This window comes from Panicum virgatum, chromosome 3N (assembly GCF_016808335.1).
Source record: "Panicum virgatum strain AP13 chromosome 3N, P.virgatum_v5, whole genome shotgun sequence".
In the NCBI taxonomy this organism is placed as follows: Eukaryota; Viridiplantae; Streptophyta; class Magnoliopsida; order Poales; family Poaceae; genus Panicum; species Panicum virgatum.
Genome location: NC_053147.1, coordinates 51,747,020 through 51,771,499, shown reverse-complemented (window position 1 = coordinate 51,771,499; position 24,480 = coordinate 51,747,020). Strand labels below are relative to the sequence as shown.

General features: G+C 42.6%; 2 protein-coding genes across 2 annotated transcripts; both read right to left on the bottom strand.

The window, feature by feature from the left end:
* Window positions 1-1,022: 1,022 nt before the first annotated feature.
* Window positions 1,023-4,369, bottom strand: LOC120666138 (selenoprotein H-like). The gene is made up of 4 exons (XM_039945925.1): window positions 3,970-4,369; window positions 2,229-2,325; window positions 2,050-2,109; window positions 1,023-1,333 (listed from the first exon to the last, which is right to left on the bottom strand). Exons 1-4 carry the CDS (start codon window positions 4,278-4,280, stop codon window positions 1,253-1,255), a joined length of 549 nt encoding a protein of 182 aa, XP_039801859.1. The 5' UTR covers window positions 4,281-4,369; the 3' UTR covers window positions 1,023-1,252.
* A 4,935-nt stretch (window positions 4,370-9,304) lies between these two features.
* LOC120667875 (proteasome subunit alpha type-7-A-like) lies at window positions 9,305-10,184 on the bottom strand. Its single transcript, XM_039947866.1, has 3 exons — window positions 10,116-10,184; window positions 9,776-9,926; window positions 9,305-9,619 (listed from the first exon to the last, which is right to left on the bottom strand). Exons 1-3 carry the CDS (start codon window positions 10,182-10,184, stop codon window positions 9,312-9,314), a joined length of 528 nt encoding a protein of 175 aa, XP_039803800.1. The 3' UTR covers window positions 9,305-9,311.
* Window positions 10,185-24,480: the final 14,296 nt, after the last annotated feature.

The following is a 24,480-nucleotide window of genomic DNA, read 5'->3' as shown; positions in this document are numbered from 1 at the left end:
CTAATCACGTCCTAATTAGGCTCATTAGATTCGTCTCGCGATTTACAGTCCATTTGTGTAATGCAATTTATTTTTTGACTACATTCAGTATACTATGCAAGCGATTTACAAAAATTTTGTATTTTGACTTTATGGATCTAAACAGAGTCTATAACAAGATGGCAGCCTAGATGGAAGCCTACCACAACTCAACATAACGCAACTCAACAAATATGCTCCGCACCACTCAACATCCCTATCCATTTTGGTGAAACCCCGCAACATGGTTGTGTGGTAGATGGCGACAAGCTTAATGTTCCTGATGTCTACCATGCCTATATATAGTCAGAGTGCACGACCTAGATCCATGGCTTCCAAAAGCAGCTGATTGCTTTTGTCCTGTTGAAGAGAAAAAAGCAAGATGAACCGGTCTTATATATAACGAAACTCTACTAGTCCATTGTATGGAATTGAAAATTATTGGTCCCAAATTTAATACTACCTCGCTAGCAGGGTACATGTGCATCTTTCCTGGTTTAAATCGGCAACTACTCCCTCCATAAACTCTATGAGCTGACCTGTGCATTGTTCGCCAATAATTATAAGTTTATAACACATTACCTAACGCGCTATCCTACAAATCTAGGTAGAAGCTATTCGATATTTTTTCAAGCCTATATATTACGTACCAAAACACAAATTCGAGATGCTTGTACCTTCCAACACAGCTCGCTTTATCCGGGAACTTGTAGCTGCATTACTGAATGAAATTTGAGTATAGAGGATGATTAACAGTGGGTTTTGAAAAATTGAAGCAGTGCTTTCATGACAGCTGATTTGACATGTTAATCTATCTTAAAGGCATGACCATCCAATGTCACATGGACCAGTGTCTTATGGATAAACGTCATGGGAGTTTAGCGCATTTTCTACGATTTGATATTATGATCTCTCGGTTACTAGGGATTTGACATTCAGCTTGTCAGGCTAGTGTTTCCACTTAGCACCCTTTTTGTTCCTGGAATTTCTTTGTGAACCTTTCATAGCGTAGAAGCACTAGCAATTGCCACATCTACTAAATCAACATGTCTTAGCTGCAACACAGAACGGACCACTGGATCCAAATTCAGGAAGTGGCATGGACAATGCACTATGAAGTGCGATTAATGGTGACTCTACATGAAGGTACACCGTACACTTGGAGGATTACTTGCTCAGCTTGAAGCTTTGGAGCACAAAATGGTGCCATCGAGCCATGGACAGCCAACTTGATTTAGGAGATTTTCTTGGCAATGTCCTTGATAACCTCATCCATATCGAGTTTCTTCATTGGTGTGAAGGGGCGTGGCATGTTCTGCACATCAATTGGAATTTAAGTTAAACCAAAATGAATTCATGTGTACTGTCTGGTTCAGTGAACAAGGTAGGATGTCATCATTTGTGGTGCTACATGCAAGGATGGGTTATCCCTAGTGTTTTCAGAACTCCGTGACATGTTAGACAGTGCAACCTGCAATCTTATCCTTTCTAACATTTGTCTAAGAAACTATGTTCAAGAAAACAGTGGAACAAAAGGAAGTGTCACAACAATTTGATAAGCCGATACTAAAGAATCAAATTATATATGCTGCCTTGTTTCGAAGGTCCCATCATATGTACCACATGGGAGCAAATGGTTAGAAAAAGGGTACAAGTTGGATTGATTTAAAATCATATTTCATCAGTTGCTAACATGCTCAAATATATGCAGTCTAGTTTTGAGGTCTCATCATAAGTACCACATGGGACCAAATGGTTACAAAAAATGATACATGTTGGAAATTTGTATTTTAAAATCACATTTCATGAGTTGCTAACATGTTCCTCTAGTATGGGATAATGGGATGTGCTGTGGCAAAATAATTGCCCTGCCTAAGATGTGCATCAAATGTTAGCATTAGATCATTAAAGAGAATTGAGGCACAGGCCTCAGCCCTCAGATGATAGATTTTTCTTAAAGAAACAAAAATATATACATAGCTTCTGAGCTCCTATATGATTCAAGAACACAGCAGTAGTGAAGAACATTACCCGAAGTGATATGAACACTTCACCTCCTTCTTCACGTATCTCGAGGCAACCGCGCCGTGGCTAGGAATTTGAAAACAGCAGATGACCATCAAGAAAGTAGGATATACAATTAAGACATATTGAGGTATCACAAACCCAAAGTCTGGCAAAGAGCATGATGATCAACACATTAGATATACCTTCTGAGGGTTGATTATCACAGAAATCCCAGGAACAGAACTTTCCAGGTCCTCCTTCACCTTCTGAGCTCGTATCTTAAACTGTCTGCATTGAGTGCTGTGGAATAGCAGAAACAAGAACTATAAGCAGAGGTTAATATATTAAGAATAATGAATACTGGAAATTGAAATGGCATGCAGTCCTCCTGCGTCGTTTGAGAAAAAAAATACTGGAAAAAGAAAGAGGAACCATTAAATTAATCAAGGCAACTATTCTTTCCAATGTGTCCAAAGAATGGAATAGTGTTAATTAATAAATACTATTCACAATCCTTGGACTAATAAAGGTGAATGATTTACTAAGGAACTAATCAAGAATGATACCTCTCCGTTTAACAAGAGCTGCTTGAATACTTGAGTAATGCAACAGTTGTTTTCTAAAAACAGAAATTCCAAACACCTGGACTCAAAAACAATGTTTAAGGTGGTGCTAGGTGTATTGGCGCAAGACGGTTGGTACGGCTCTACCTAGCTACAAGCAAGGCTATGCTGCTGTACTTTCAGCACATTAGTGCGAAAATAAAAGCAAATAGGGAAAAAACACATATGAAAACAAAATAATAGAAAAAACTAGGGAAACACCTAAAGAAAGATAAGCGATATGTAACTCCGGTTTGTTTTAACACTGCTCCAGAATGCAAAACACCTATCACATTTCATTATTGCAATCTTCCTAATTTTTTGGTTTATTCACTAGCAGAAAAAAAACTGTGACAATCTACAGAAGTTTGTGTGTTTGCCAATTTCATCAACCTAACAAAAACCTCCTAAGAAATCAACCCTACATCAAATCTATTCCAGCTTCCAAGCAGTCGATTGATCCCTGCAAATGTTCTGTTCGGGAATTTTCATCAATACCCCCACTCGAAATAGAATAATGTTCCAATCTTCTGTTACACAGATCACAGAAATATAAATGGAACCCTGCTTCCGTTGTTTAAAATAGAATCAACACATTAAAATTTCTGAATTGTATGGATCATGGAAAACAGGCTAATGAAGTTCAGATAACTAGATGGAGATGCTAAAACTACATAATGATAGGTTCAGTATAACAGTTTATGAGGTGTGTTGTATGTCTAAAACTATCTTCTCCATAATGATGTGCTGATCTCTTGAGGATTCAAGAAAAAAATAATACCTACTGCAAAAGTTCACATTTTTGTCATTTCATATCCCCATACTACATATTTAAGCAGTTGAATGAAAATAATCGTTTAGTTTTCCAATATGACGCAAAAATGGGAAACTCTATGAAGCGTAGCTTTGTGAGATTAATGTCAATAAAAGTGTAATCCGGCAGCAGTTTTCTAAAATGTAGCGTGGTTTTGTGAAATTTACTGAAGCTTGTATATGAAAATAAATAATAGATGAAGTGTAATCCAACTTATATTGGACCAATCATTGAAGAATCACCACAAAAGCATTGAAAAACAAGGCTACATATTTGTCTATTACTTCCCCTTCGTGTTTTCTTCACTACATTCTCAGATTCTCAGGCACCTTTCCTTTCTTAAACAGATCCTAAGAAAAGATAACAAATATTTGTTCCTCTCGCATTAACCTATCGACAAGCGCAATCAAACGAGAACAAAATCACCCAAACCCCATATGTTCCCCAAAATCATCCATCACCTGCTCTCCTACCAGCCAAATCCGCGCATATCCTGAAACAACCTCACCCCCGAAAGCAAGCACTCACCAGGCCTCGACGATGACGCGCTTCCCTTCCGCCGCCGCATCGCCTCCATCCTCCTCCGCCGGCGCCGGCGCCGCCTCCTCTGCCACCTTCTTGCCCCTCTTCCTCCCCTTCGGCTCGGCGGCCGCCGTCACCGCCTCGTCCGTCTTGGCCCTCTTCCTCCCCTTCTGCTCGGCAACCGCCGCCTCCTCTTCCTTCTTCTTGGCCGGCACCGCCTTCGCCGGAGCAGCCTCCGCGCCCCGCTTCCCTGCGGCCGCCATGCTCCGCGTCTTCCGCGGGGAACCCACCGCCGGGGACTTGCGCTTGGGAGGCATCGCTGGGGTGGGTGGGTCGGCCCTGGCTCGACTCCCCGTGGATTCGCACTCGCTGTCGCTGGGGAATCGCGCTGCGGTAGTGGGAGGGGAGCGACGAGAGGAACACAAAGATATTATAGCGGCGGAATGGGAGGAGGCGCGAGAGCAGAGCAGTTTCCCGCCAATTGGAGGTTATGGGCCTTCTCCCGTCGGTCCAACACACACACCTCATGGGATGGCTTCTCCGTCGCATGGCCTGTAGTAACAAACAGTTGATGAGAAGGCCGGCATTGCTAATCCAGCCCACTTCATGGTGGTTGTCCCTGGCCATCAAGTAGTTCATCGTGATAGAATGACATTTGAAGCTATTATTGAAGTATTTGCTCAGACTAGTGGCTATGCACGTGCCCAGGTGTTTAAAACTAGTTCTATATCAACTCTATGGAGGTAGATAATATACTCCATGGTGTAAGAGTTCTGCCAAGTAGATAGATAAGAATATATATCACGTATTAGTCAGCACACAATGGACAAATCACAAAAATAAAGTTAATAATAACAATAGTTCAACAAAAATATTATATTAGATCCACCATAAGAATATATCTTAATTTATTATTAATTGATACAGGAATTTAAAATATGGCCTAATTGATGCAACACCACCATGCAAGACTCAAAAAAATGTGGAAAGCTCCTCCATCCATATTTCTCCCTCAACCTCTAGGTACACCAAAACCGTCTATGTTAGCCCACCTGAACATGTATCAATATTCACAAATAAGACATCATCAGAAACAAATATTTATTGCTGCATGATACTTATAGCAAAAAAGATATTTTATCAGTGAACATGGAGGGGTAAATACCTGTTTTGTCTCTAGCAATTTTATAAGATTGTCTGCAAATGAATTCATGTGGTGGGTCATAAGACATAGCTAGATATACTTGTCCCTTTCACTGATGATCCCATCGTACTTTGCAGCCAGCTCGTGAATTTCATGAAGAGCGTCTCTTGAAAATTTTTGAAACCAGCACACACTCTTGGGAGATAAAGCTCCACCCATTCAGCAACAATAGTTGCTGATGCACGAACTCACTACTGGCAGCACACTATGCTGAGACACCAATTTCACTGAATCTGTGGAGATCAGCCTACCAAACTAAATAGAAAAAAGATTGAGATTTATAATTAAAAGAGCAGATTCAGGAGGGAAATAGGGAAAAAACTACCAGATATATAGAAACTACCAGAGCTGATACCTTTATTATGAGTTCAAAAATCTATAGCTACAAACGTAAAAGAATGAAACACAACCTTGTATGTTGTACACAACTTTTGCTTTATTCATCAGAGCTGCTATCACTGGCAAAAGGCACAAAAACGCTGAAAATTCTGCAATCATAAGCACACCCTCTCTGTTTTGTTTAGCTCAGCTTCCATAGCCTGGAGTTCTTTCCCCTTTTTCTTCAGATCCTAGACGTAGATATTGATGGATGTATAATGTGAGGAATCATCAGCATATAAAATAATCAGATAAACAATCAAAGCTAACTTGGCATACAAACAGTACAGTGTTGACTTGCTTAAGCTATTTTGACAAGAAAATTCAAAACAAAATCATAATGAAGAGTGCATGTACCCACATAGAGCAACTGTACAATGGATTCTCAAAACTTCCATTTAGTGCAACTGTACAAGGGTCCAGATTCAAGGAGATTGAAGTACCTTTGTTGAATCAAGAGGAATATCTACATTGTAGAAATCAGCTGGTTCATGCCATAGAGGTGAGCCGAGAATTGGTGGCTGGTGGAACACTTCCTCCCTGCAGAATCGGGGAGATATAGAGTTACAAAAAATGACTCCAAATTAGAAGTCTCTGAGCAAGTGAACTCAGTAACCATATTATTTTTCTAGTAGATATAACTAACCTGCTACTAAGCATTAAGTAGAACAATCAACGTATCTATACTATAAAGGATGAAAAACATGTGAAATTTCCAAACAAAGAAGCACAAAGAAAGTGACCTCTCCAGCACCCAGGAAGAGGAAAGTATGCTCTGCCAATATTCCACCAAGTAACTTTTGCGCTACAATAAGCCCAGCAAGAACCACGGAAGCAGTTCCCTGCAATTTATAAACAATATAAATTGAAGATGGTACTTTAGAATAATCCAGCTTGCATGTAATCATATTGTGCCGACATTATACAGTAAAATACATTGCAAGCATCAAATAACAACCTGAATATCATCAATGAATACAAGGTGAGTTGTGCCGTATCTTGCAAGGCGCTCAAAGGCATTATGATTGGCAAAATCTTCAAACTGTGTGATAGAAAAAAAACATGTAATAGGTTTCAGCTTTCAAACTTTAGGCCATTTGCCAAATAATTTAGATACAAATGTACATGTAAAGTGTACACAAAAAAGCTTAGTTTTACACTAAAACTGGGTACATGCAATGATCTATGAGGTGCATTATCTCTCCTTCAAATTAATGACGGGAATAATTAGTGTATTCCTCAAACCCTAGATGTGTGGGTATATATAGAACCTATACATGAGCCTCTAGATGGGCCTCTATACACATGGGCTCAATATACTCCAACACAAATATCATATGCCTTCCTCTTGGCCTTTTCTCAAAGTTTAATTTGCCATTTGGTGCAACATGCTTTTAAATTGAGCAACATATATTCAGACTACATATGGTGTAACAAGACTTCACAATCTACCATAACAACTCAGTTTCTCTCACTGCTTGATGATTGAATGATTCAGATAAAGGAATAAAAAGGCTTTTCCATATTGCAATGAACCCGGAAAATGTTTCTTGCGCCCAAAATTAAAGCAAAGAAAAAATTCTTCAAGCACAGGAATTAGTAGTACCACTACATCAATTGTTTGCCTAAAACATCTTGAGCACGATAGTAACATGAAGGATAAGAGTAATATAGGTGTCAGCAGATGCATCTTCTGACAGCCAGCTCAACATCCTATTTCATAAGTTAAAAACCCACCAATTAGCATAGACAGCTTCTAACATTGTTATGGCAGCTAGTTTGACATTCAAAATTATGCACCTCATAAAATCAAACAGAGACTCTAGATGGCCAGGCAAATGACGACAGCAAAAAAAATCCTCTTTAAAAAATCAGGAGAGCTTTCTTCTACAAGTGTGCATTGTGTTCTTTTTGCAGCAACCTTATCTTTACCTGGTTAGCCAGCAAAACTACTGCACTCAAAATCCTATTTCATAAGTCAAAAGCCAAGAGAATGTCCTGCTTAATTTCATAAAGTCAAGAATCAGAGGGTACCAAATGAAATGAGTTAAACTAACAAGAGAATATCTTGGTCAACAAATTTCAAGAAAAGAAACTCAGAATGACAATATTTCAAAATATTAATAAGCACTATGCGGCCAGAGCAAACAAATCCTACAATTGTAGGCATAATTCCAAGGCAAGCCATGGCAGTGAAGTTTAAGGTCACGAATGGAGTCTAAGGCAAGCTAGCTTCTTACAAACCAAACAAATCCCATCACAGACATTAGGACCCATGGCTGGAACACCCTGCCGAAAAGATGTGAGTAAAGTAGTACCAAGCATCAAGGGAAACTGAATTGCGTGCATTATTCAACATGGATACAATGTTTTTTTTAAATGCCTAACTCACGTATGAGTACATAAGCCTTAGTTACTTCAAATGCCTAAGCAAATTTGTAACCGGTTCTATGCTCTAAGTAGGTACCACATGTTATCATCTAAACTGAATAGAAATTAAATTGATTCTTTTGCCAACTGACCTATCAGAGAATAAATGCATGATGAATGTAAAACAAGTTATCATCAATTAGCAGGGAACAAGCATGAAACGATAAACTCAATGCAACATCCTCAGTGATCAACTTAAATAGCTTACCTTTTGAATCAATCAGGGTGCCAGACTCGCAAGGCCTCTTCAGTTGCATATGTTGGTAACTTTGGTTGGGATAAAAAATATAAGTGCCATCCAGGATGATGGCGATGAATGCCTCTGCAATGTAGGGCCTAAGAGAAGTGAAGCACGATGAATGCCTATGCAATGTAGGGCCTAAGAGAAGTGGAGCACTTGAACACTAAACAGACCACAACAACATAATGAAAGAGGCATCAGCAATAATTGCCTCAGTCCACCACCACCACAAAAAATCAACACAATCATTTGAAAATAAAAATGTACTATAAACACTGCAGCATTGCCAGGAGTATAGCGTAGCCAATGACGTCACACCAAAACAAAGGGAAATCAGTCTACATAATCCTTTTCAAAAAATCAGAAAGCAGTACCTGGTAGTTCTTTGGAGCCGTTCGGATGAGAGTTGCGGAGGCATTGGCAGATTCATCTTCTTCAACCTCGCCTTCAGCTGCAAATATGCCACATTATTCAGCTCCTTCATATTTCGGAGGTGCTACTGGATATGATTGTCGTGTTATGTTAGGATACTATTCATACAACTCAATGAGAAGATAATCTACCAGACAGACTACTCCACTTTTTGAAAAAGAAAATGACTCCAATAACTTATCAGATGAGTGTATAAAAGACCTGAAACAATGTCTTAGACTGACAAACAAGAGATAAGGTGCCTCAAGCAGCTCGCGCTTAACACTCAAGTCAGGAAATCTCAGGTTTATCATTGGATAAACAATTGCTCCTAGATCTGGCTATAATTGCCATCACCAATCAAAACCAAAGGAACAATGATTGTACCTGACAGGAGAGAACAAGATGGAAATTGAGATAACATTTGCCATTAAAAAACCTATTTGGGTCTCTCTAATCTTTGGTGGAAAGGTAGCACCACCAGTATATTATTGACCATGTTAATTGTGTTCTACAGTTGTCTTATAGCAGTCATCCTTAAACAGAGAAGACTTGCAATCAATCAAGGAATTGGCATAACATCGACATAATCGAGGCTGTAGGCTGTTCGTAAATTGCAGAGAAAGTAAAGACATCACAGACAATATACCTCTTGAAATGCACGATGGCGAGCTTGATAGTCTCCTAGCCAGAGGTCTCCTTGTAGTTCTTCTCGAGGAATTCTCTCATGGAGTTGGAGTTCCTCCCCGTGGCGTTGGCCTTCCAGATAGAAAAGGTACCGGATGGGTCGGTCTGGTACAGGGCCGGCTTGTCGGTGTAGGGGTCAAAGCCGACAATGAGGGTGGAGAGGCTGAAGGGGCGGACTGCACCACTCTGTGTGTACTTCTGCTGCAGGCCGGCGATGTAGCGGGTGATGTATTGGACGGTGATCGGGTCATCGACGGTGAGTCGGTGGTTCTGGCACTCGACCCGCGCATGGTGGATGAGCACGCCTGGGGAGGTGAAGCGATTCGGGCAGGGCCGCAGGGGAGGATTGCGTTTGAGTGTGGGGATCGCGAGATCTAGTGGGAGGATCGATTTGAGAGGGAGGGAGCCGAGGGTAAGCTACCTGGAGTCCTGGAGCTTGGGGGTGGACTTCTTCTCGACGCTGAGGACGACGGTGTCGGTGCCGCGGACGCCGACGGCGGTGTTACCCTTGCGGACGGCCTCGAGGGCGTACTCGACCTGGAAGAGGTGGCCGTCGGGGGAGAAGACGGTGATCGCGCGGTCATATAGACGAAATTCCTTGCTAGCAAGGTGCTAACCAGCGATGCTTGTGCCGCACTCACCCTGTCTGGATCGCCAGTGGTGAGTCGGCGTCGCTGGGTGCCACGTCGGGGGAGGCAGCGTCGCGGGTGGGGGAGCACGTCGTGACGGACAGAGGAAAGATCGAGGGGAGGCGGCGTCGCGGGTGCGGTCAGGGGGGAGGCGGCGTCGCGCCTGGGTCACCGGTGGTGAGTCGGCGTCGCGGGTTGCCAGGTCGGGGGAGGAGGCGTCGTGGATCGGGGGAGGCGACATCGCGTGTGCGGCAGAGGAGGCGACGTTGCGTGTGCGACGGAGGAAAGAAATCACAAATATGGAAAGATAATTGCTGGGCGCGCTAATCACCAAATTTATACCGTGGGTATAGGCGGGCGGGTATGGAAGAGGGCGCTGTGACAAAAAATTGAAGTTTTTGACAGAAACATTTTGGTTAGTGCTGTTTTTTGGTTTTGTCAAGCAGCTAGCCCTTACATGTGGGCCTTAAAGAGATGTTTTGTGAGAGGTATGGATAGGTTAACTCTGGTGAGAATTGTTCTCAATTCTTTTATCCTTTATAGTATAGAATAGATTGCCAATTTCATCAACCTAACAAAAACCTCCTAAGCAATCAACCCTACATCAAATCTATTCCAGCTTCCAAGCAGTCGATTGATCCCTGCAAATGTTCTGTTTGGGAATTTTCATCAATACCCCCACTCGAAATAGAATAATGTTCCAATCTTCTGTTACACAGATCACAGAAATAGAAATGGAACCCTGTTTCCGTTGTTTAAAATAGAATCAACACATTAAAATTTCTGAATCGTATGGATCATGGAAAACAGGCTAATGAAGTTCATATAACTAGATGGAGATGCTATGACTAGATCAAATCAAAGAATCTAAAAAGCTGACCTAATTGAACCAAGGACACATTTATTTAAATTTAACATATATTTCAGTAGTTATGATTTTTTCAGATCTTTTTTGAAAGACATTAACAACAAATTAGGGTAAACTTTAGAAAAGTATCTCAAGAATGGAAAACTATTATAAAAACTACTTCAATATATCGCAAAGCTGCACATTGAAAAACAAAAACTGTAGGGCCTAAAACTACACTTGCATTGTTATACTGTATTGCAAATTATCCATCCCGCATGGATGCTATGAAAGCATAGAAATGATTGTGTTTTTGACAGGGCTTCACCTAGTGTTACATCTTGTGTTGCAATTAGTCAGAGCGGAAGCAGATCTCTGGGGTCTAGCTGCTACTGGAGGTTTCACTTAACTAGAGATAGGTTCAGTATAACAGTTTATGAGGTGTGTTGTATGTCTCAAACTATCTTCTCCATAATGATGTGCTGATCTCTTGAGGATTCAAGAAAAAAATAATACCTTACTGCAAAAGTTCACATTTTTGTCATTTCATATCCCCATACTGCATATTTAAGCAGTTGAATGAAAATAATCATTTAGTTTTCCAATATGATGCAAAAATGGGAAACTCTATGAAGCGTAGCTTTGTGAGATTAATGTCAATATAAGTGTAATCCGGCAGCAGTTTTCTATAATGTGTCACTACTACAGAATAGGCCATTGTTCCAGGCCATTTGTCCCGGCAGCCTTTGCACTCGGGACAATAGGTGGCTTTTGTCCCGGGTCCAACGGCTAGCCGGGCCAGCGAGGGGGACAGGGGCCTTTTGTCCCGGTTGGTGTCTCCAACCGGGACAAAAGGCCTTGGCCCCCTTATCCCCTTCCCTCTCCCCCCGCCCGAGCCATTCAGCTCACTTGTTTCTTGCTGTTCTCGGCTCGGAGAGAGAGGAGTTCTTGCTGATTTCTTCACCACATTTGTGAAGATCTTTGATTCCCCGTCCATCCATCGGCGCTAAAGGTTTGGGGCTTGTTTTTCTCTTCTTCCTTGGCTTGTATAGCTCATTTCATGCTTTAGAAATAGAGAAAATGTGTAGCTAGCTCCTTTCTTGGACATTTAGCTAGATTGCATATGTAGGTGTGATTTTCTTTTAGATTTAGGTGAGTATGTGGATAGTAGAAATTTTTAGATTGTGTGTAGACACTTCATGTGATGTACTTGTATACATGACCATATTGTGGATAGTTGATTTTTGTATTCATGAATGAATTAATGAAATGGGTATATTAGAATTTTTTGTATTATGAATGGATTATTTTGACACTCTAGTGATGTATTTATTCAGGCTCACATTGAAACCATCTAGAAGCTAAAAAAATATTTATTTCGAAACAAGTATACGTTGTTAATCTACATCCAACGGTGATGGCACTACCTTTCGGGAATACACGATGCGCTATAAGCACGTCGCGAATCGGTTGGTCGCATCACCAGCACTTCCGATTGATAAGAAGATAGCATTTGACGCAGCCAGCATGGCCGTTGTTGTACTGAGAGCATATCAACGAGGATGCTGCCTGTGCCAAGTGCTGTGCCTATTAATCGTAAATGTTGGTGCTGCGACTGGCCGATTGGTGACATCCTTGTACCGCACCGTGTCCCCCGAAAGGCAGTGTCATCACCGCAGGGTTGAGGTTACTGACATATACATTTTCAGAAATAAAGGTTTATTTTTCTTCTAGAGGGTTTCTGGATATTGAAAAGAGTGTACTCCTGGAACTGAAGGGTGTCAAAGTAATTAGAAGTTATAGAGATTTCTTTTAATTAATTAGAGATTTCTTGAGGATTAATGATACATTTCGTCTTTTTTATTTGATTTCATTGTTATTTGCAAGAGTTATTAATTTGATCATTGTAATTGTAATAGTAAATAATTTTTACATTGTAATGGTAAGAATTTATAATTTTGTGGAAAATAAAGGTATTTTTCAGTAAAATATAGCTTCAGCAGCTGGAGAGAGTGGCGCCGGTGGGGGTGATCGTTGTCCTTCTGGAGAGAAGGGCATAACTCGAGTAGGTCGTCGGTCCAAAAAACCTAGTGCTTTTCATAGGGCAGTGCTCCGTTATTTGGAAAAAGAATATAGAGAATGCATGGCAAGGGGCGAGGAACCTCCGTTTGATCTTGAGGATTTATTGCGGCATTACGGTTCGTCACCACCAAACTCGGAGGTTTCAGCTCCGCCATCTTCTTCTGCGCCAGCAAGAAATCCGTTAGAGCATTCTGCGTTCCAACGCAAGGACGGTTGAAAACCTATGTGTTGTTGACCGAATTTTTAAGTTTCATGTATAGTACTCCTTTGTTAAGTTCTGTAATGGATTAAGTACTCCTTTTAATTAATCAAGGTGTATGATGGATATTGCATATCTTTTAATTATTTATGTTATGTTACATTTAGTTTAATTTAGGTTTGATATATTTTATTTATTCGATACGTGTAAAGAATTCAAATCGATTTATTTAAAATGCAGATGGACCAGCAATGGATGTACAATGCTGACCGACGTTCGAAAGAATTCATTGATGGCCTGCATTATTTTTTGTCTGTGGCTGAGGCAAACAAGCAGAATGGTTTTATGTGCTGCCCGTGTGTTCATTGCAACAATAACAAGGATTACTCATCTTCAAGAATCCTACACAGCCACATTTTCGCAAATGGTTTAATGGAGAAGTATGTTTGTTGGACGAAGCACGGAGAACAGGGGGTTACCATGGAAGACAATGAAGAAGAAGATTTTGACGACCACTTTCCAGGGAATGCTGGAATTGGTGCATTCGATGACGATATTCCCATGGAAGAGCCCGAAGTAGATGTAGCAGAAAATGATCCCAGCGACGATCTGGGGCAGGCATTGCACAATGTGCAGGCAGACTGTGAGAGTGAAACGAAGAGGTTGAAGTTCCAGAAGTTGTTAGAGGACCACCATAAGTTGTTGTACCCAGATTGTCAAAATGGATTAAAGAAACTTGGCACCACCTTGGATTTGCTGCAATGGAAGGCGACAAATGGTGTATCCGACAAGGGATTTGGTGAATTACTCAAACTTGTTAAAATAATACTTCCTAAGGACAATGAATTGACTGCCACAACGTATGAAGCCAAACAACTTGTTTGCCCTTTAGGACTGGAAGTGCAAAAGATACATGCATGCCCCAATGACTGCATCCTCTACCGAGGCGAGTACGAGAATTTGGATGCATGTCCCGTATGCAGTCCATTGCGTTACAAGATTAGAAAAGATGATCCTAGAGATGTCGAGGGGGAGCCTCCCCGGAAGAGAGTTCCTGCGAAGGTCATGTGGTATTCGCCTATAATACCACGTTTGAAGCGTCTGTTTAGAAATAAAGATAATGATAAGTTGATGCGATGGCACAAAGAGGAACGCAAGAAAGACTCGATGTTGAGACACCCCGCTGATGGGTCGCAGTGGAGAAAAATAGATAGAACGTACCCTGAATTTGATTTGGATGCGAGAAACATAAGGTTCGGTTTGAGTACGGATGGCATGAATCCTTTTGGTGAGATGAGCAGTGGTCATAGCACTTGGCCTGTGACTCTTTGTCTGTACAATCTTCCACCATGGCTCTGCATGAAACGAAAGTTCATCATGATGCCAGTGCTTATCCCGGGTCCAAAGCAGCCCGGAAATGAAATTGATGTCTACCTAAGACCATTGGTCGAAGAACTCTTATTGCTCTGGGGCGATGAAGGTGTACGGATGTGGGATGAATACAAACAGGAAAACTTCAACCTACGAGCATTGCTGTTCGTAACGATCAATGACTGGTCTGCTCTTAGTAACTTGTCAGGACATTCGAACAAGGGATACAAAGCTTGCACACACTGTTTATATGATACCGATAATATATGGTTGACTCACTGTAAGAAGGTTGTATACATGGGTCATCGTCGGTTTCTTCCCATCAGGCATGCGGTACGAAAGAAGGGCAAGCATTTCAAAGGCCAAGCGGACCACCGAACAAAACCGATGCACCGTAGTGGTAAAGACGTCTTTAACATGGTAAAAGATCTAGAAGTTATTTTTGGAAAGGGATCTGGTAGCCAACCTATTCCGAATGAAAACGGAATGGCGCCCATGTGGAAGAAGAAATCTATATTTTGGGAGCTACCATATTGGGAAGTCTTAGATGTTCGTCATGCAATTGATATGATTCACCTCACGAAGAATTTTTGCGTCAACCTGATAGCATTCTTGGGAGTGTACGGAAAGACAAAAGATACAGTAGAAGCACGTCAAGAATTGCAATGTATGGAAGAACGAGATGCCTTACATCCACAACAGCGAGATAATGGACGACAATACTTAAGTCCTGCCAGCTATACTCTTAGCAAGGAAGAGAAAGAAATCCTGTTTGACTGCTTGAGCAGTATAAAGGTTCCATCTGGATACTCATCCAATATAAAAGGAATCTTAAATTTGGCAGAGAAGAAATTTACAAATCTCAAGTCCCATGACAGCCATGTGCTTATGACCGAACTTCTTCCTGTTGTGCTGCGGGGGATTCTGCCTGATAACGTCCGGTTAACCATCGTGAAGATATGTGCCTTCCTCAACGCAGTTTCTCAGAAGATAATTGACCCGGAGAATTTGATAAAGCTGCAAAACGATGTGGTGCAATGTCTTTTTGGCTTTGAGCTGATATTTCCACCATCTTTCTTCAACATCATGACACATCTTCTAGTGCACCTTGTCAAAGAGATTGATATCCTCGGACCAGTATTTCTACACAACATGTTCCCATTCGAAAGGTTCATGGGCGTACTCAATAAATGTGTTCGTAATAGAGCTCGTCCAGAAGGAAGCATCGCCAGTGCCTACGGAACTGAGGAGGTCATTGACTTTTGTGTTGACTTTATTGATGACCTTAAACCGATTGGAGTCCCCGAATCGCGATATGAGGGGAGACTAACTGGAAAGGGTACATTAGGAAAGAAATCTTATGTCTGCACAGATGATTTCTCATCAAGAAAGCGCATTATATGGTTCTTCAACAATCATCCTTGGTTGACCCATATATCAAGGAACACAAGAAAATTCTGCTCTCCAATTTCTCGGAAAAGTCTGAGGCATGGATTACACGTGAGCACATGAACACTTTCTGCGGCTGGTTGCGGAAGCATCTAATGCATAACATGGATATAAGTGAACAACTATTCTTATTGGCTAGGGGACCATCTTGGAATATCTTAACATACCAAGGGTACGAGATAAATAGAAACACATTTTATACGATAGCCCAAGATAAAAAGAGTACCAACCAAAATAGTGGTGTTTGTATGGATGCCACGGACAATAATGGAAAAAAAGACACATATTACGGCTACATTGAAGAGATATGGGAGCTGGATTACGGTCTCAATTTCAAGGTGCCTCTATTTCGTTGCCAATGGGTTAAGCTATCTGGAGGAGGGGTAACAAAAGATGAGTATGGGATGACAATAGTTGATCTCAACAATCTAGGGTATAGAGACGAGCCATTTGTCCTAGCCCAGGATGTCGCTCAAGTTTTCTACATTGAGGACATGTCCAGCAAGCCAAAGAAGGGGATAAAAAAGCAAAAGAATCAGCCTAAGCGACACATAGTTCTATCAGGAAAGAGAAACATCGTTGGAGTGGATGACAAGACAGACTTGTCAGAAGAATATAATAATTTTGTTGCCATTTCACCTTTCGAAGTAAATGCTGATCCATGCATCCTGCTAGCCAATGATGACGCTCCATACTTGCGCCGTGATCATAATCAAGGGACATTTGTGAAGAGAAAGTCTGTTACCGCTAATCCTTCATGTACTTGAATCATTTTATATTATTGTATAAAAACATAATCACAATTCGAATACTTTTATTATATATGTACAGTACAATTATACTTTATGTGTTATATATATTATTTTATATATTTTTCACTTAATTACCAGACTCAATTATAATTTTCATTCAACAATGGATTACTCAACTAATTTTATTTATTTCATGAAATTACATTCACATTAACACACTATACTCTCTCACTAACACACACAATCTCACTAACACAAACTATCTCTCAAACTCACACACTACTCATTAATATCATGAAATTGCTTAATTTTATCTAAAATTCACTTTTTAAACGTTAATATCATGATAGAATCCACTTTCTGTCGAAAAGCAACAGTTTGAAAAAAATTGTTCACCTAATATATTTTTGCATGGTCAAAATAACAAATATGATTTCAAAAAAGTTAGATATTTCATTGACCCAATCAATTGAATGAAAATTAATTATTTTTGTTGCATGTATCAAGTTTATATAGAGATAAGAAATTTTGTTCCATAATTTTTGGAATCATAATTTTATTAATTGAATTAACAAATGAAAGCCAATTTTAAAAGAGAAGTAAAAAGAAACAAAAACAAACATAAGATTAGGCGGGAACGAGGGAAAACGGGCCCCTTTTGTCCCGGGTGATAGATCCACCCGGGACTAAAGGTGGGCCGCGGGCCGGGAATTTTCCCGGCCCGCCCAAAAACACCTTTTGTTCCGGGTGAAGCCACCACCCGGGACAAAAGCCCTTTTGTCCCGGGTCGTTGCTTCACCCGGGACAAAAGGGGGGGGGCCTTTTGTCCCGGGTGAAGCCACGACCCAGGACAAAAGGGCCTTTTGTCCTGGGTGGTGGCTTCACCCGGGACAAAAGGCCCCCCATATATTTCCTTCCTCCTTCGCCCTTGCCCCTAACACTTGGTTTCTCATCTGCGCCTGGTGCCGCCGCCATCCCCTGCTCCCCCCACCGCGCGAGCCCAACGTCCCCGAGCACCGCCGCCGTCGACGTCGCCACCCAGAGCCCCGCCGCGCGAGCCCAACGTCCCCGAGTGCTGTTGTCCCTGCAAGCGCCGCCGCCGTCGACGTCCGCCATCCCGGCCCGGACCCCGCCGCGCGAGCCCAACTTCCCCGAGCGCCGCCGACCTCCCGCCGCCGCCCAGAGCCCCGCGTCCTCCGGCTCCCCCCGCCGTCGCCTGTGCGCACCCTCACCGTACGTGCGCCACGCGCTGCCCTGGCCCTGCCACTTCAGCGCCCAGCCGGCGCCGCCGGCCGGCGCCGCCCTAACCCTTATGTGTTTTATTTGTTTAAATTTGAAAATATGGATTATTTGTTTAGAAATTATGTTGTAAAATATATATTATTTGTTAATTTGTTTAATTTTGATGACAAATAGGGTGTTAATTACTTTTGAAATTATATTATTTAGAGTTCATGTTATTTAGAGTGAAATCATAATTTGTTGTTTAGAGTGAAATCATAATTTGTTGTGTAAATAAAGGTATATTTACAAATTTTTAAATGTATGAATGTGTATGTATGTATGTGTAAAGTGAGTTTAAATTTCTTTTAAATATTTCATGTATATTTCTTGAATTACCTAGAGAATATTTATTGACTTCATCCATGGATCGTTACTTAGTGAAAAAACCTTCTAGAATATTTCATATATAGATGATTTCAAGTTTATTTCTTGAATTACTTAGAGAATATTACTCGACCTCGTCCATCGATCGGTACTTAGTGAAAAAACCATCTAGAATATTTCACAGTTGATACTTAGTGAAATTATAGATAGAATATTTCGTGTATATTTTTTGAATTACTTAGAGAATATTTCTCGACCTCATCCATCGATCGGTACTTAGTGAAATTATCGATAGAATATTTCTTTTATATTTCTTGAATTACTTAGAGAATATTTCTCGACCTCATCCATCGATCGGTACTTAGTGAAAAAACCGTCTAGGATATTTCATATATAGAATATTTCAAGTTTATTTCTTGAATTACTTAGAGAATATTACTCGACCTCGTCCATCGATCGGTACTTAGTCAAATGCTCGCAAATATGTGGATTATTTAGAGAATTTTTTTAAGAGTTTTATTTGTATTAATATTTTAGTTACGATGGACCCGCGACACACAGATGCGGAAGACGAACAGTTCCTGTTGAATATGATTGGCGAAGGTCAAGGAGATGTCCCTGAACAAGCTGATGATGGCAGCAATACCGACATATATTTGAATATGTCCGGTGATGGAAGTGAGCCACCATCTATTCAAGATGACGCTGCTGCTGAACAAAGTGCTAATGTACATAACACAACTATACTTATTTTTAGTGACAATCATATTTTCATCTGAATCTATATGAATACTATGAATGTTTTTTTATAGCCGTCTGGATCATCATCGCAGCAGAAAAAGACGAAGCGAGGCCCAACAAAAAAACTGGAAGGGCGGTTCATTATAACGGAAGTTGGTCCAGATGGCGAACCGATCGCTCCAGAAGCTGCCGCCAAAAAATTCATAAGACAATCCGGATGTATTGTCAGGGACCACATCCCGATCAACTTCAGGCTCTGGAAAGCTTCCAATCTAAGCGAGGAACGGGGTGCGGTACCCGAAAGAGAAAAAGAATGGTGCTGGCGGGAGCTTAAGAAAAACTTCACGATTCCAGCTGAATCCGAAGAGATATGCAAGCGCTGGACCCTGAGTAAGATGGCCGAACAGCTGCAATCATTCAAGAAAATTTTGACGAAGAAATATATCAAGACCGGGACCACACCCGTATTTACCGGCGAGCTCGAAAAGCTCAGGGGTCACTGGGATGCATTTGTGGAATACAAGTCTTCAGAGCTTGGGCTTCAGAAGGTGCAGAAGGCCAAAGACAACGCTTCGAAGAAAGTGTACCATCACACTCTAGGCCAAGGAGGCTACAAGCTTGCAATACCCAAATGGGAGAAGATGGAGCAGGATCTGCTTGACAGAGGCATCCAACCTGCGACCATGAACTGGCCTGAAAGGTCAAGGACCTGGTTTTATGGTCATGGGGGAAGCTTGGACCATTTGACTGGTGACTGCATCTATGGGCTAAACATCCAGCGAGTAGCCCAGAGGCGACAGGAGGCCATACAAGCAGCGGCCGAGGGAACATTCCAACCGGATAGAGAGAGGGACGAGCTGACTTACGCCCTTGGGAATCCAGAGCATCCGGGACGCACAAGAGGCAAAGGCGTGGTTCCGTGGAAGTATGGGTTCATGGATTACATTGAATCATATAGAAGCCGGCAAAGAAGAAAGAATGATGAGCGGGAGCACTTGCGAAGGCTAGAGGAACGGCTCATGTCACACGATCAAAGACTGGAGGAAGAGGTTCAATGCCAAGTGGCCAAAGAAATGAGCCAGCAACAGCAAGCGCAAACGGTGCCTCCAGAGCCTAATGTCGCAGCCGATCACCTGTCTCAGCGGAAAAGCAGCTGCGCTTCCACAGACGTCGCCGTCGCCGAGCCAACGAGGATCCAGGCCGCAGTTGAAGCGTCGGCCCCGCAGTGATTTCCAGTGGATGAGATCAACCAGCTGATACCTTGTGACCTGCAGACTGCCGTTAAGAACTTAATGTTCACTGTTGCATACGGTACTGCCATGCCAACCCAACCAGGCGACGTGTACCACGGGCAGCAAATTCCGCATGGATACACAAGAGTTGGCGTGGAGCAGGTGTGCCAGGGTTGGGAGACGCTCGAGCTTGATATTCCTGGAGGCGATGGGGAGAGAACACTAGCAGAAGCCATTCATGGCTACATCCTATGGGATAAGCACTACATTGTCCTAAAGTCGGATGATCAAACACCAAGACCGGCATCTCAGCATGCCTCTCCAAGACCGGCATCTCCGCAAAACTCCCCAAGGGCAGCACTGTCTCGGCAAGGTTCACCGGCACATTCTCCATCACCATCATCTCATGCGCCGATGAACACTCAAGCGTCACCGTCGCCTCCATGGTCACCCCCTCCGCCGCCGGCAAAGAAGCAGAAACGGCCGCCGGCAAAGAAGCCGAAGCCGGAGCCCGAGAAAGTGATAAATCTGATAGATTTGAATTTTTTTAAGGGAATGTGCGAAGCAAATAAGAGAAAATTCATTCTGAGAGACCCCCCTTCAGACTACGAACGCACAATTATCAAAACTACTGAGAAAAAGAAGAGACAATCAAAGTCGTCATCGTCCGACGTTCCACAGCTCGGAGCCCAAAAGAAACAATCAATAGAGCCTCTCGCAGTGGGACAGACGACGCAAGAACAAGACTTTGTTACATTTTTGAAAGAATCAAACCTGACGGCGGCTCAGATTGCAGGGGGAGAAGATATTCCAAAGGCCGATGTGGTCGTCAAATGGACGTTTGAGATCGGCAAAACTCTTGTACCCCCCGAAGTAGTGTCTGTGCTTCCAACGCAAATGTATAAGCTGCACCAGCACTAGATGCGTGCGATGGCCGATTACTTCTTCATGCAGGGCGCAAAGATTAAAGATGACGATTTCTTACGGGGGGGAGACCATTATATGGATAAACTAGGAAGAAATTTACCAACCGGGACAAAAGGTCCCGGTTGCCAGACCCGGGACAAAAGGGCACCCCCTTTTGTCCTGGACTGGCGTTTCCGGTTGGGAAACCGGGACAACAGAGATTTCCCAACCGGGACAAATCAACATTTTTGTAGTAGTGTGTCGTGGTTTTTGGACCAATCATTGAAGAATCACCACAAAAGCAATGAAAAATAAGGCCACATATTTTTGGCTATAGCCATTTCATTCAGCGGTAATAGTATATATCTGTAAATTTTTCGGTTGAGTGTACATCATTGAAAATTCGTAAAACAATAAAAAAAATCCACACCTGATGGCTTCTCCATCGCATGGGCATGGCCTGTAACAAACAGTTGATGAGAAGGCCGGCATTGCTAATCCAGCCCACTAGAAGGTAAGTTTGACTTTTTTTTCCTTCACTCTCGAGAAAACGAGATCAAAATTTCAATGTGGAAATAAATAATATACATTTGAAATGTTTAAGTTTAAAATAGTAAAAATAAAAAGCATAGCTCATGAAAAGGAGAAAAGCCAATGTTACATGCTCAATTATCCATCTAGAAAGGGAAAGGCGTAGGTAGGCCTGATTTCATTGTATATATTTTAAATATAATAGTGGTAGTTGATATAGAGAAAGATATATAGAGTATGAATAAGTGCGGGAGAACTTGATATAGAGGAGAGAATCTCGATGACCAGGACGAAATATTTTTTTTCAGAGGATGAATTTAGAGTATGATGAGTGCGGCCAGCCTTAGGCAGGGAGAAAGGTAGAAGAGAACTAGCAGAGACTGGATCGAATGAGATCTCACAACTCATCTTGTGCACACATACATATACATATATTTGGTAACCAGCTCTAGGTTCCTAGGCACTACAGAGAGAAACCACACTTAACTAGCAAATGAGCCACCAGCCAACTTGACTGCTTTATGGATCTTTTATTGTTGTACTCAAACATGAAGAATTACGAAGGATAGGCAAGGATATCACCATCTGCCGCCTACATCTCTAAACCATGAGGTATCACCGCATCCAGCAATACTTGACTAATATACACTACTAGAATCTCAATAATACCCGACCGTTTTAATACAGTTGGCCATTAACATGTACAGTCGGGAAAGCAAATAGCCAAGAGTATACTGTCGGCTATTACCTCTCGGCCATCCTTGGTCGGGCATTCGACCAATGGCTGACGGGATGTCGGCCACTGAGTTCCCAACGGGGAAAAACCCAACGGTATACTGTTGGCTATTTTATGACAAGACAAATAGGTATACCAACAATCATTTCATTTCATGATGGTTTCAATACTCTCGGCCATTTGGTCCACATTTTTTTAAAAAAATTCTGAACCTTTTAATTTCATATATTACTTATTTTATTTGTTTTGAAGTTTGATTTGAGACATTCTGTCGTGGTATTCAATTGTTGAGGAATGTTGAGTACTCTATCCTGCTTGTGATGAGTGAATTGTCAACCGTGCGGTGTGATCGTGCGCTTGGTCTTTGGATTGCAGGTACTCGGGCGTCAAGTGTCGACGGAGAGCTGCCGTGGAGGTGATGTGGCCGATGGACCGTGTGGTGGACGGCAGTGAAGTGCAACCGGGACCGGAGCTCGGGTCGGGTGGCAGCTGTGGCGTCCACTCCTGGATAGAGGGCGCAAGCGGCGACGGAATGCGGGTTTCTTGGTTTGCACCACAAAACCAAGGAGGCGGACGGCGGTTGAAGACGCCAAGTCGTGGAGGCACGGGCGTCGGTCTCGGGACTGACGGAGGCGACGGGCGTCGACGGCGTCTGGGGCCTCGCTGCGGGCGAGGAGGTGACGGGCGTCAGGCGGCGTCTAGGGCTGTCAGAAGGCCGAGGCGGGAACGACGTCTAGGGCCACAGCGTGGAGGCGGGAATCTTCCCGCGCGTGGAATTTTGGCGGTTTTCTCAAAACCGGCCACCTATCCGGGTTTCGCGGACCCCCCCAAAACCGCGAACCGGATCTTCATCGACATGGCGGCATCGCGGAGAAGGCTTCGAGTCAAAGAAAGAAACTCCGCTGTCGGATGAGATCGTGTACACATTTCCAGTTTTGCCCCTACGGGCGTTTTAGTGTCTAGTTTGAGTCGAGGGTATTTTGGACCCCTGCGTGGGCACCTTAAATACCCCTCACCCTCTCCTCTCTCTTTTTTCGCGTCAGCCACAGAGAAACCGCACCTCCTCCCTTTCCCTGGCGCCCTCCTCCTTCTTCTCCTTCCTCTCTTCCTCCCTCTCCTCTCTAGGGATTAGAGGTATGGATTTTTGAGTTTTTGTACTGAGATTGATCGGGAAAGGAGGCCCAATCCTCCTTGTGCCCTTCGGGGTTTTGAATTCAATTCAATCTCGTACGTTTTGTGCTTTGTTTTGGATAAATTCGATTTTCCTTCGACGAGTCTTGAGCACGAGATGACGAGTGGTTTTCTGATGATCGAGTGACTCTTTTGTAGTGATTCTAATACATCAAACCTAGTACTAATCCCCCTGGAATCACGAGTTCACTCGAATCGAAGTTCTTGGCGTTCTAAAGAAAACCCCCGTTTTTGCTCGAAATTCTTCGATTCCTCCCAAACCATGGAGTGATTCGTCGATTCCTCCTGTGGACATGTTAACAAGTCCTTTGTGATCATGCCTGCAAAATTTGATCTCTTTTGGACTTGATTTAACCCTCCAATCATCAAAGATTCCAAAGGTCGCGGTCTGAAAAGCGTTTCTGGACTCTGTTCTTCCTAGCACCGGATGAACCGACGCTTTGAAGTTGTCTGCGTCGGTTCAACCGGTGAGTAGGCTGCTCTGTGTTAGGGTTTTGGCGTTTTCACTCGTTACAACTGACGTGTAGAAATTTCTGAGCATCGGTTTAAACCGGTGTTTAGTGTGATTCATTTTGCAGTGTCTCTGGACAACTGTACCGGTGTTCGAATTTTCGTTACGTCGGTTTAACCGGTGCCTGGAATCTCAAGTTTGTGGTCTCTCTGGATAACTGCAACCGGCGTTAGTGTTTGATTTTGCCGGATCACCCGGTGTGTAACACCGGTTGAACCGATGCAGTTCAAACCCATCCGTCAGATCTACCGGTGCTCACTTCTTGACTGCTGCCGGCTCTGTTCGTCGGTTGAACCGACGCCTTTCAAACTCAAGCGTCGGATTAACCGGTGAGTCATACCGTGCTATTTCTCACACTGCTTTTCGGTGATTGCTTCCGCG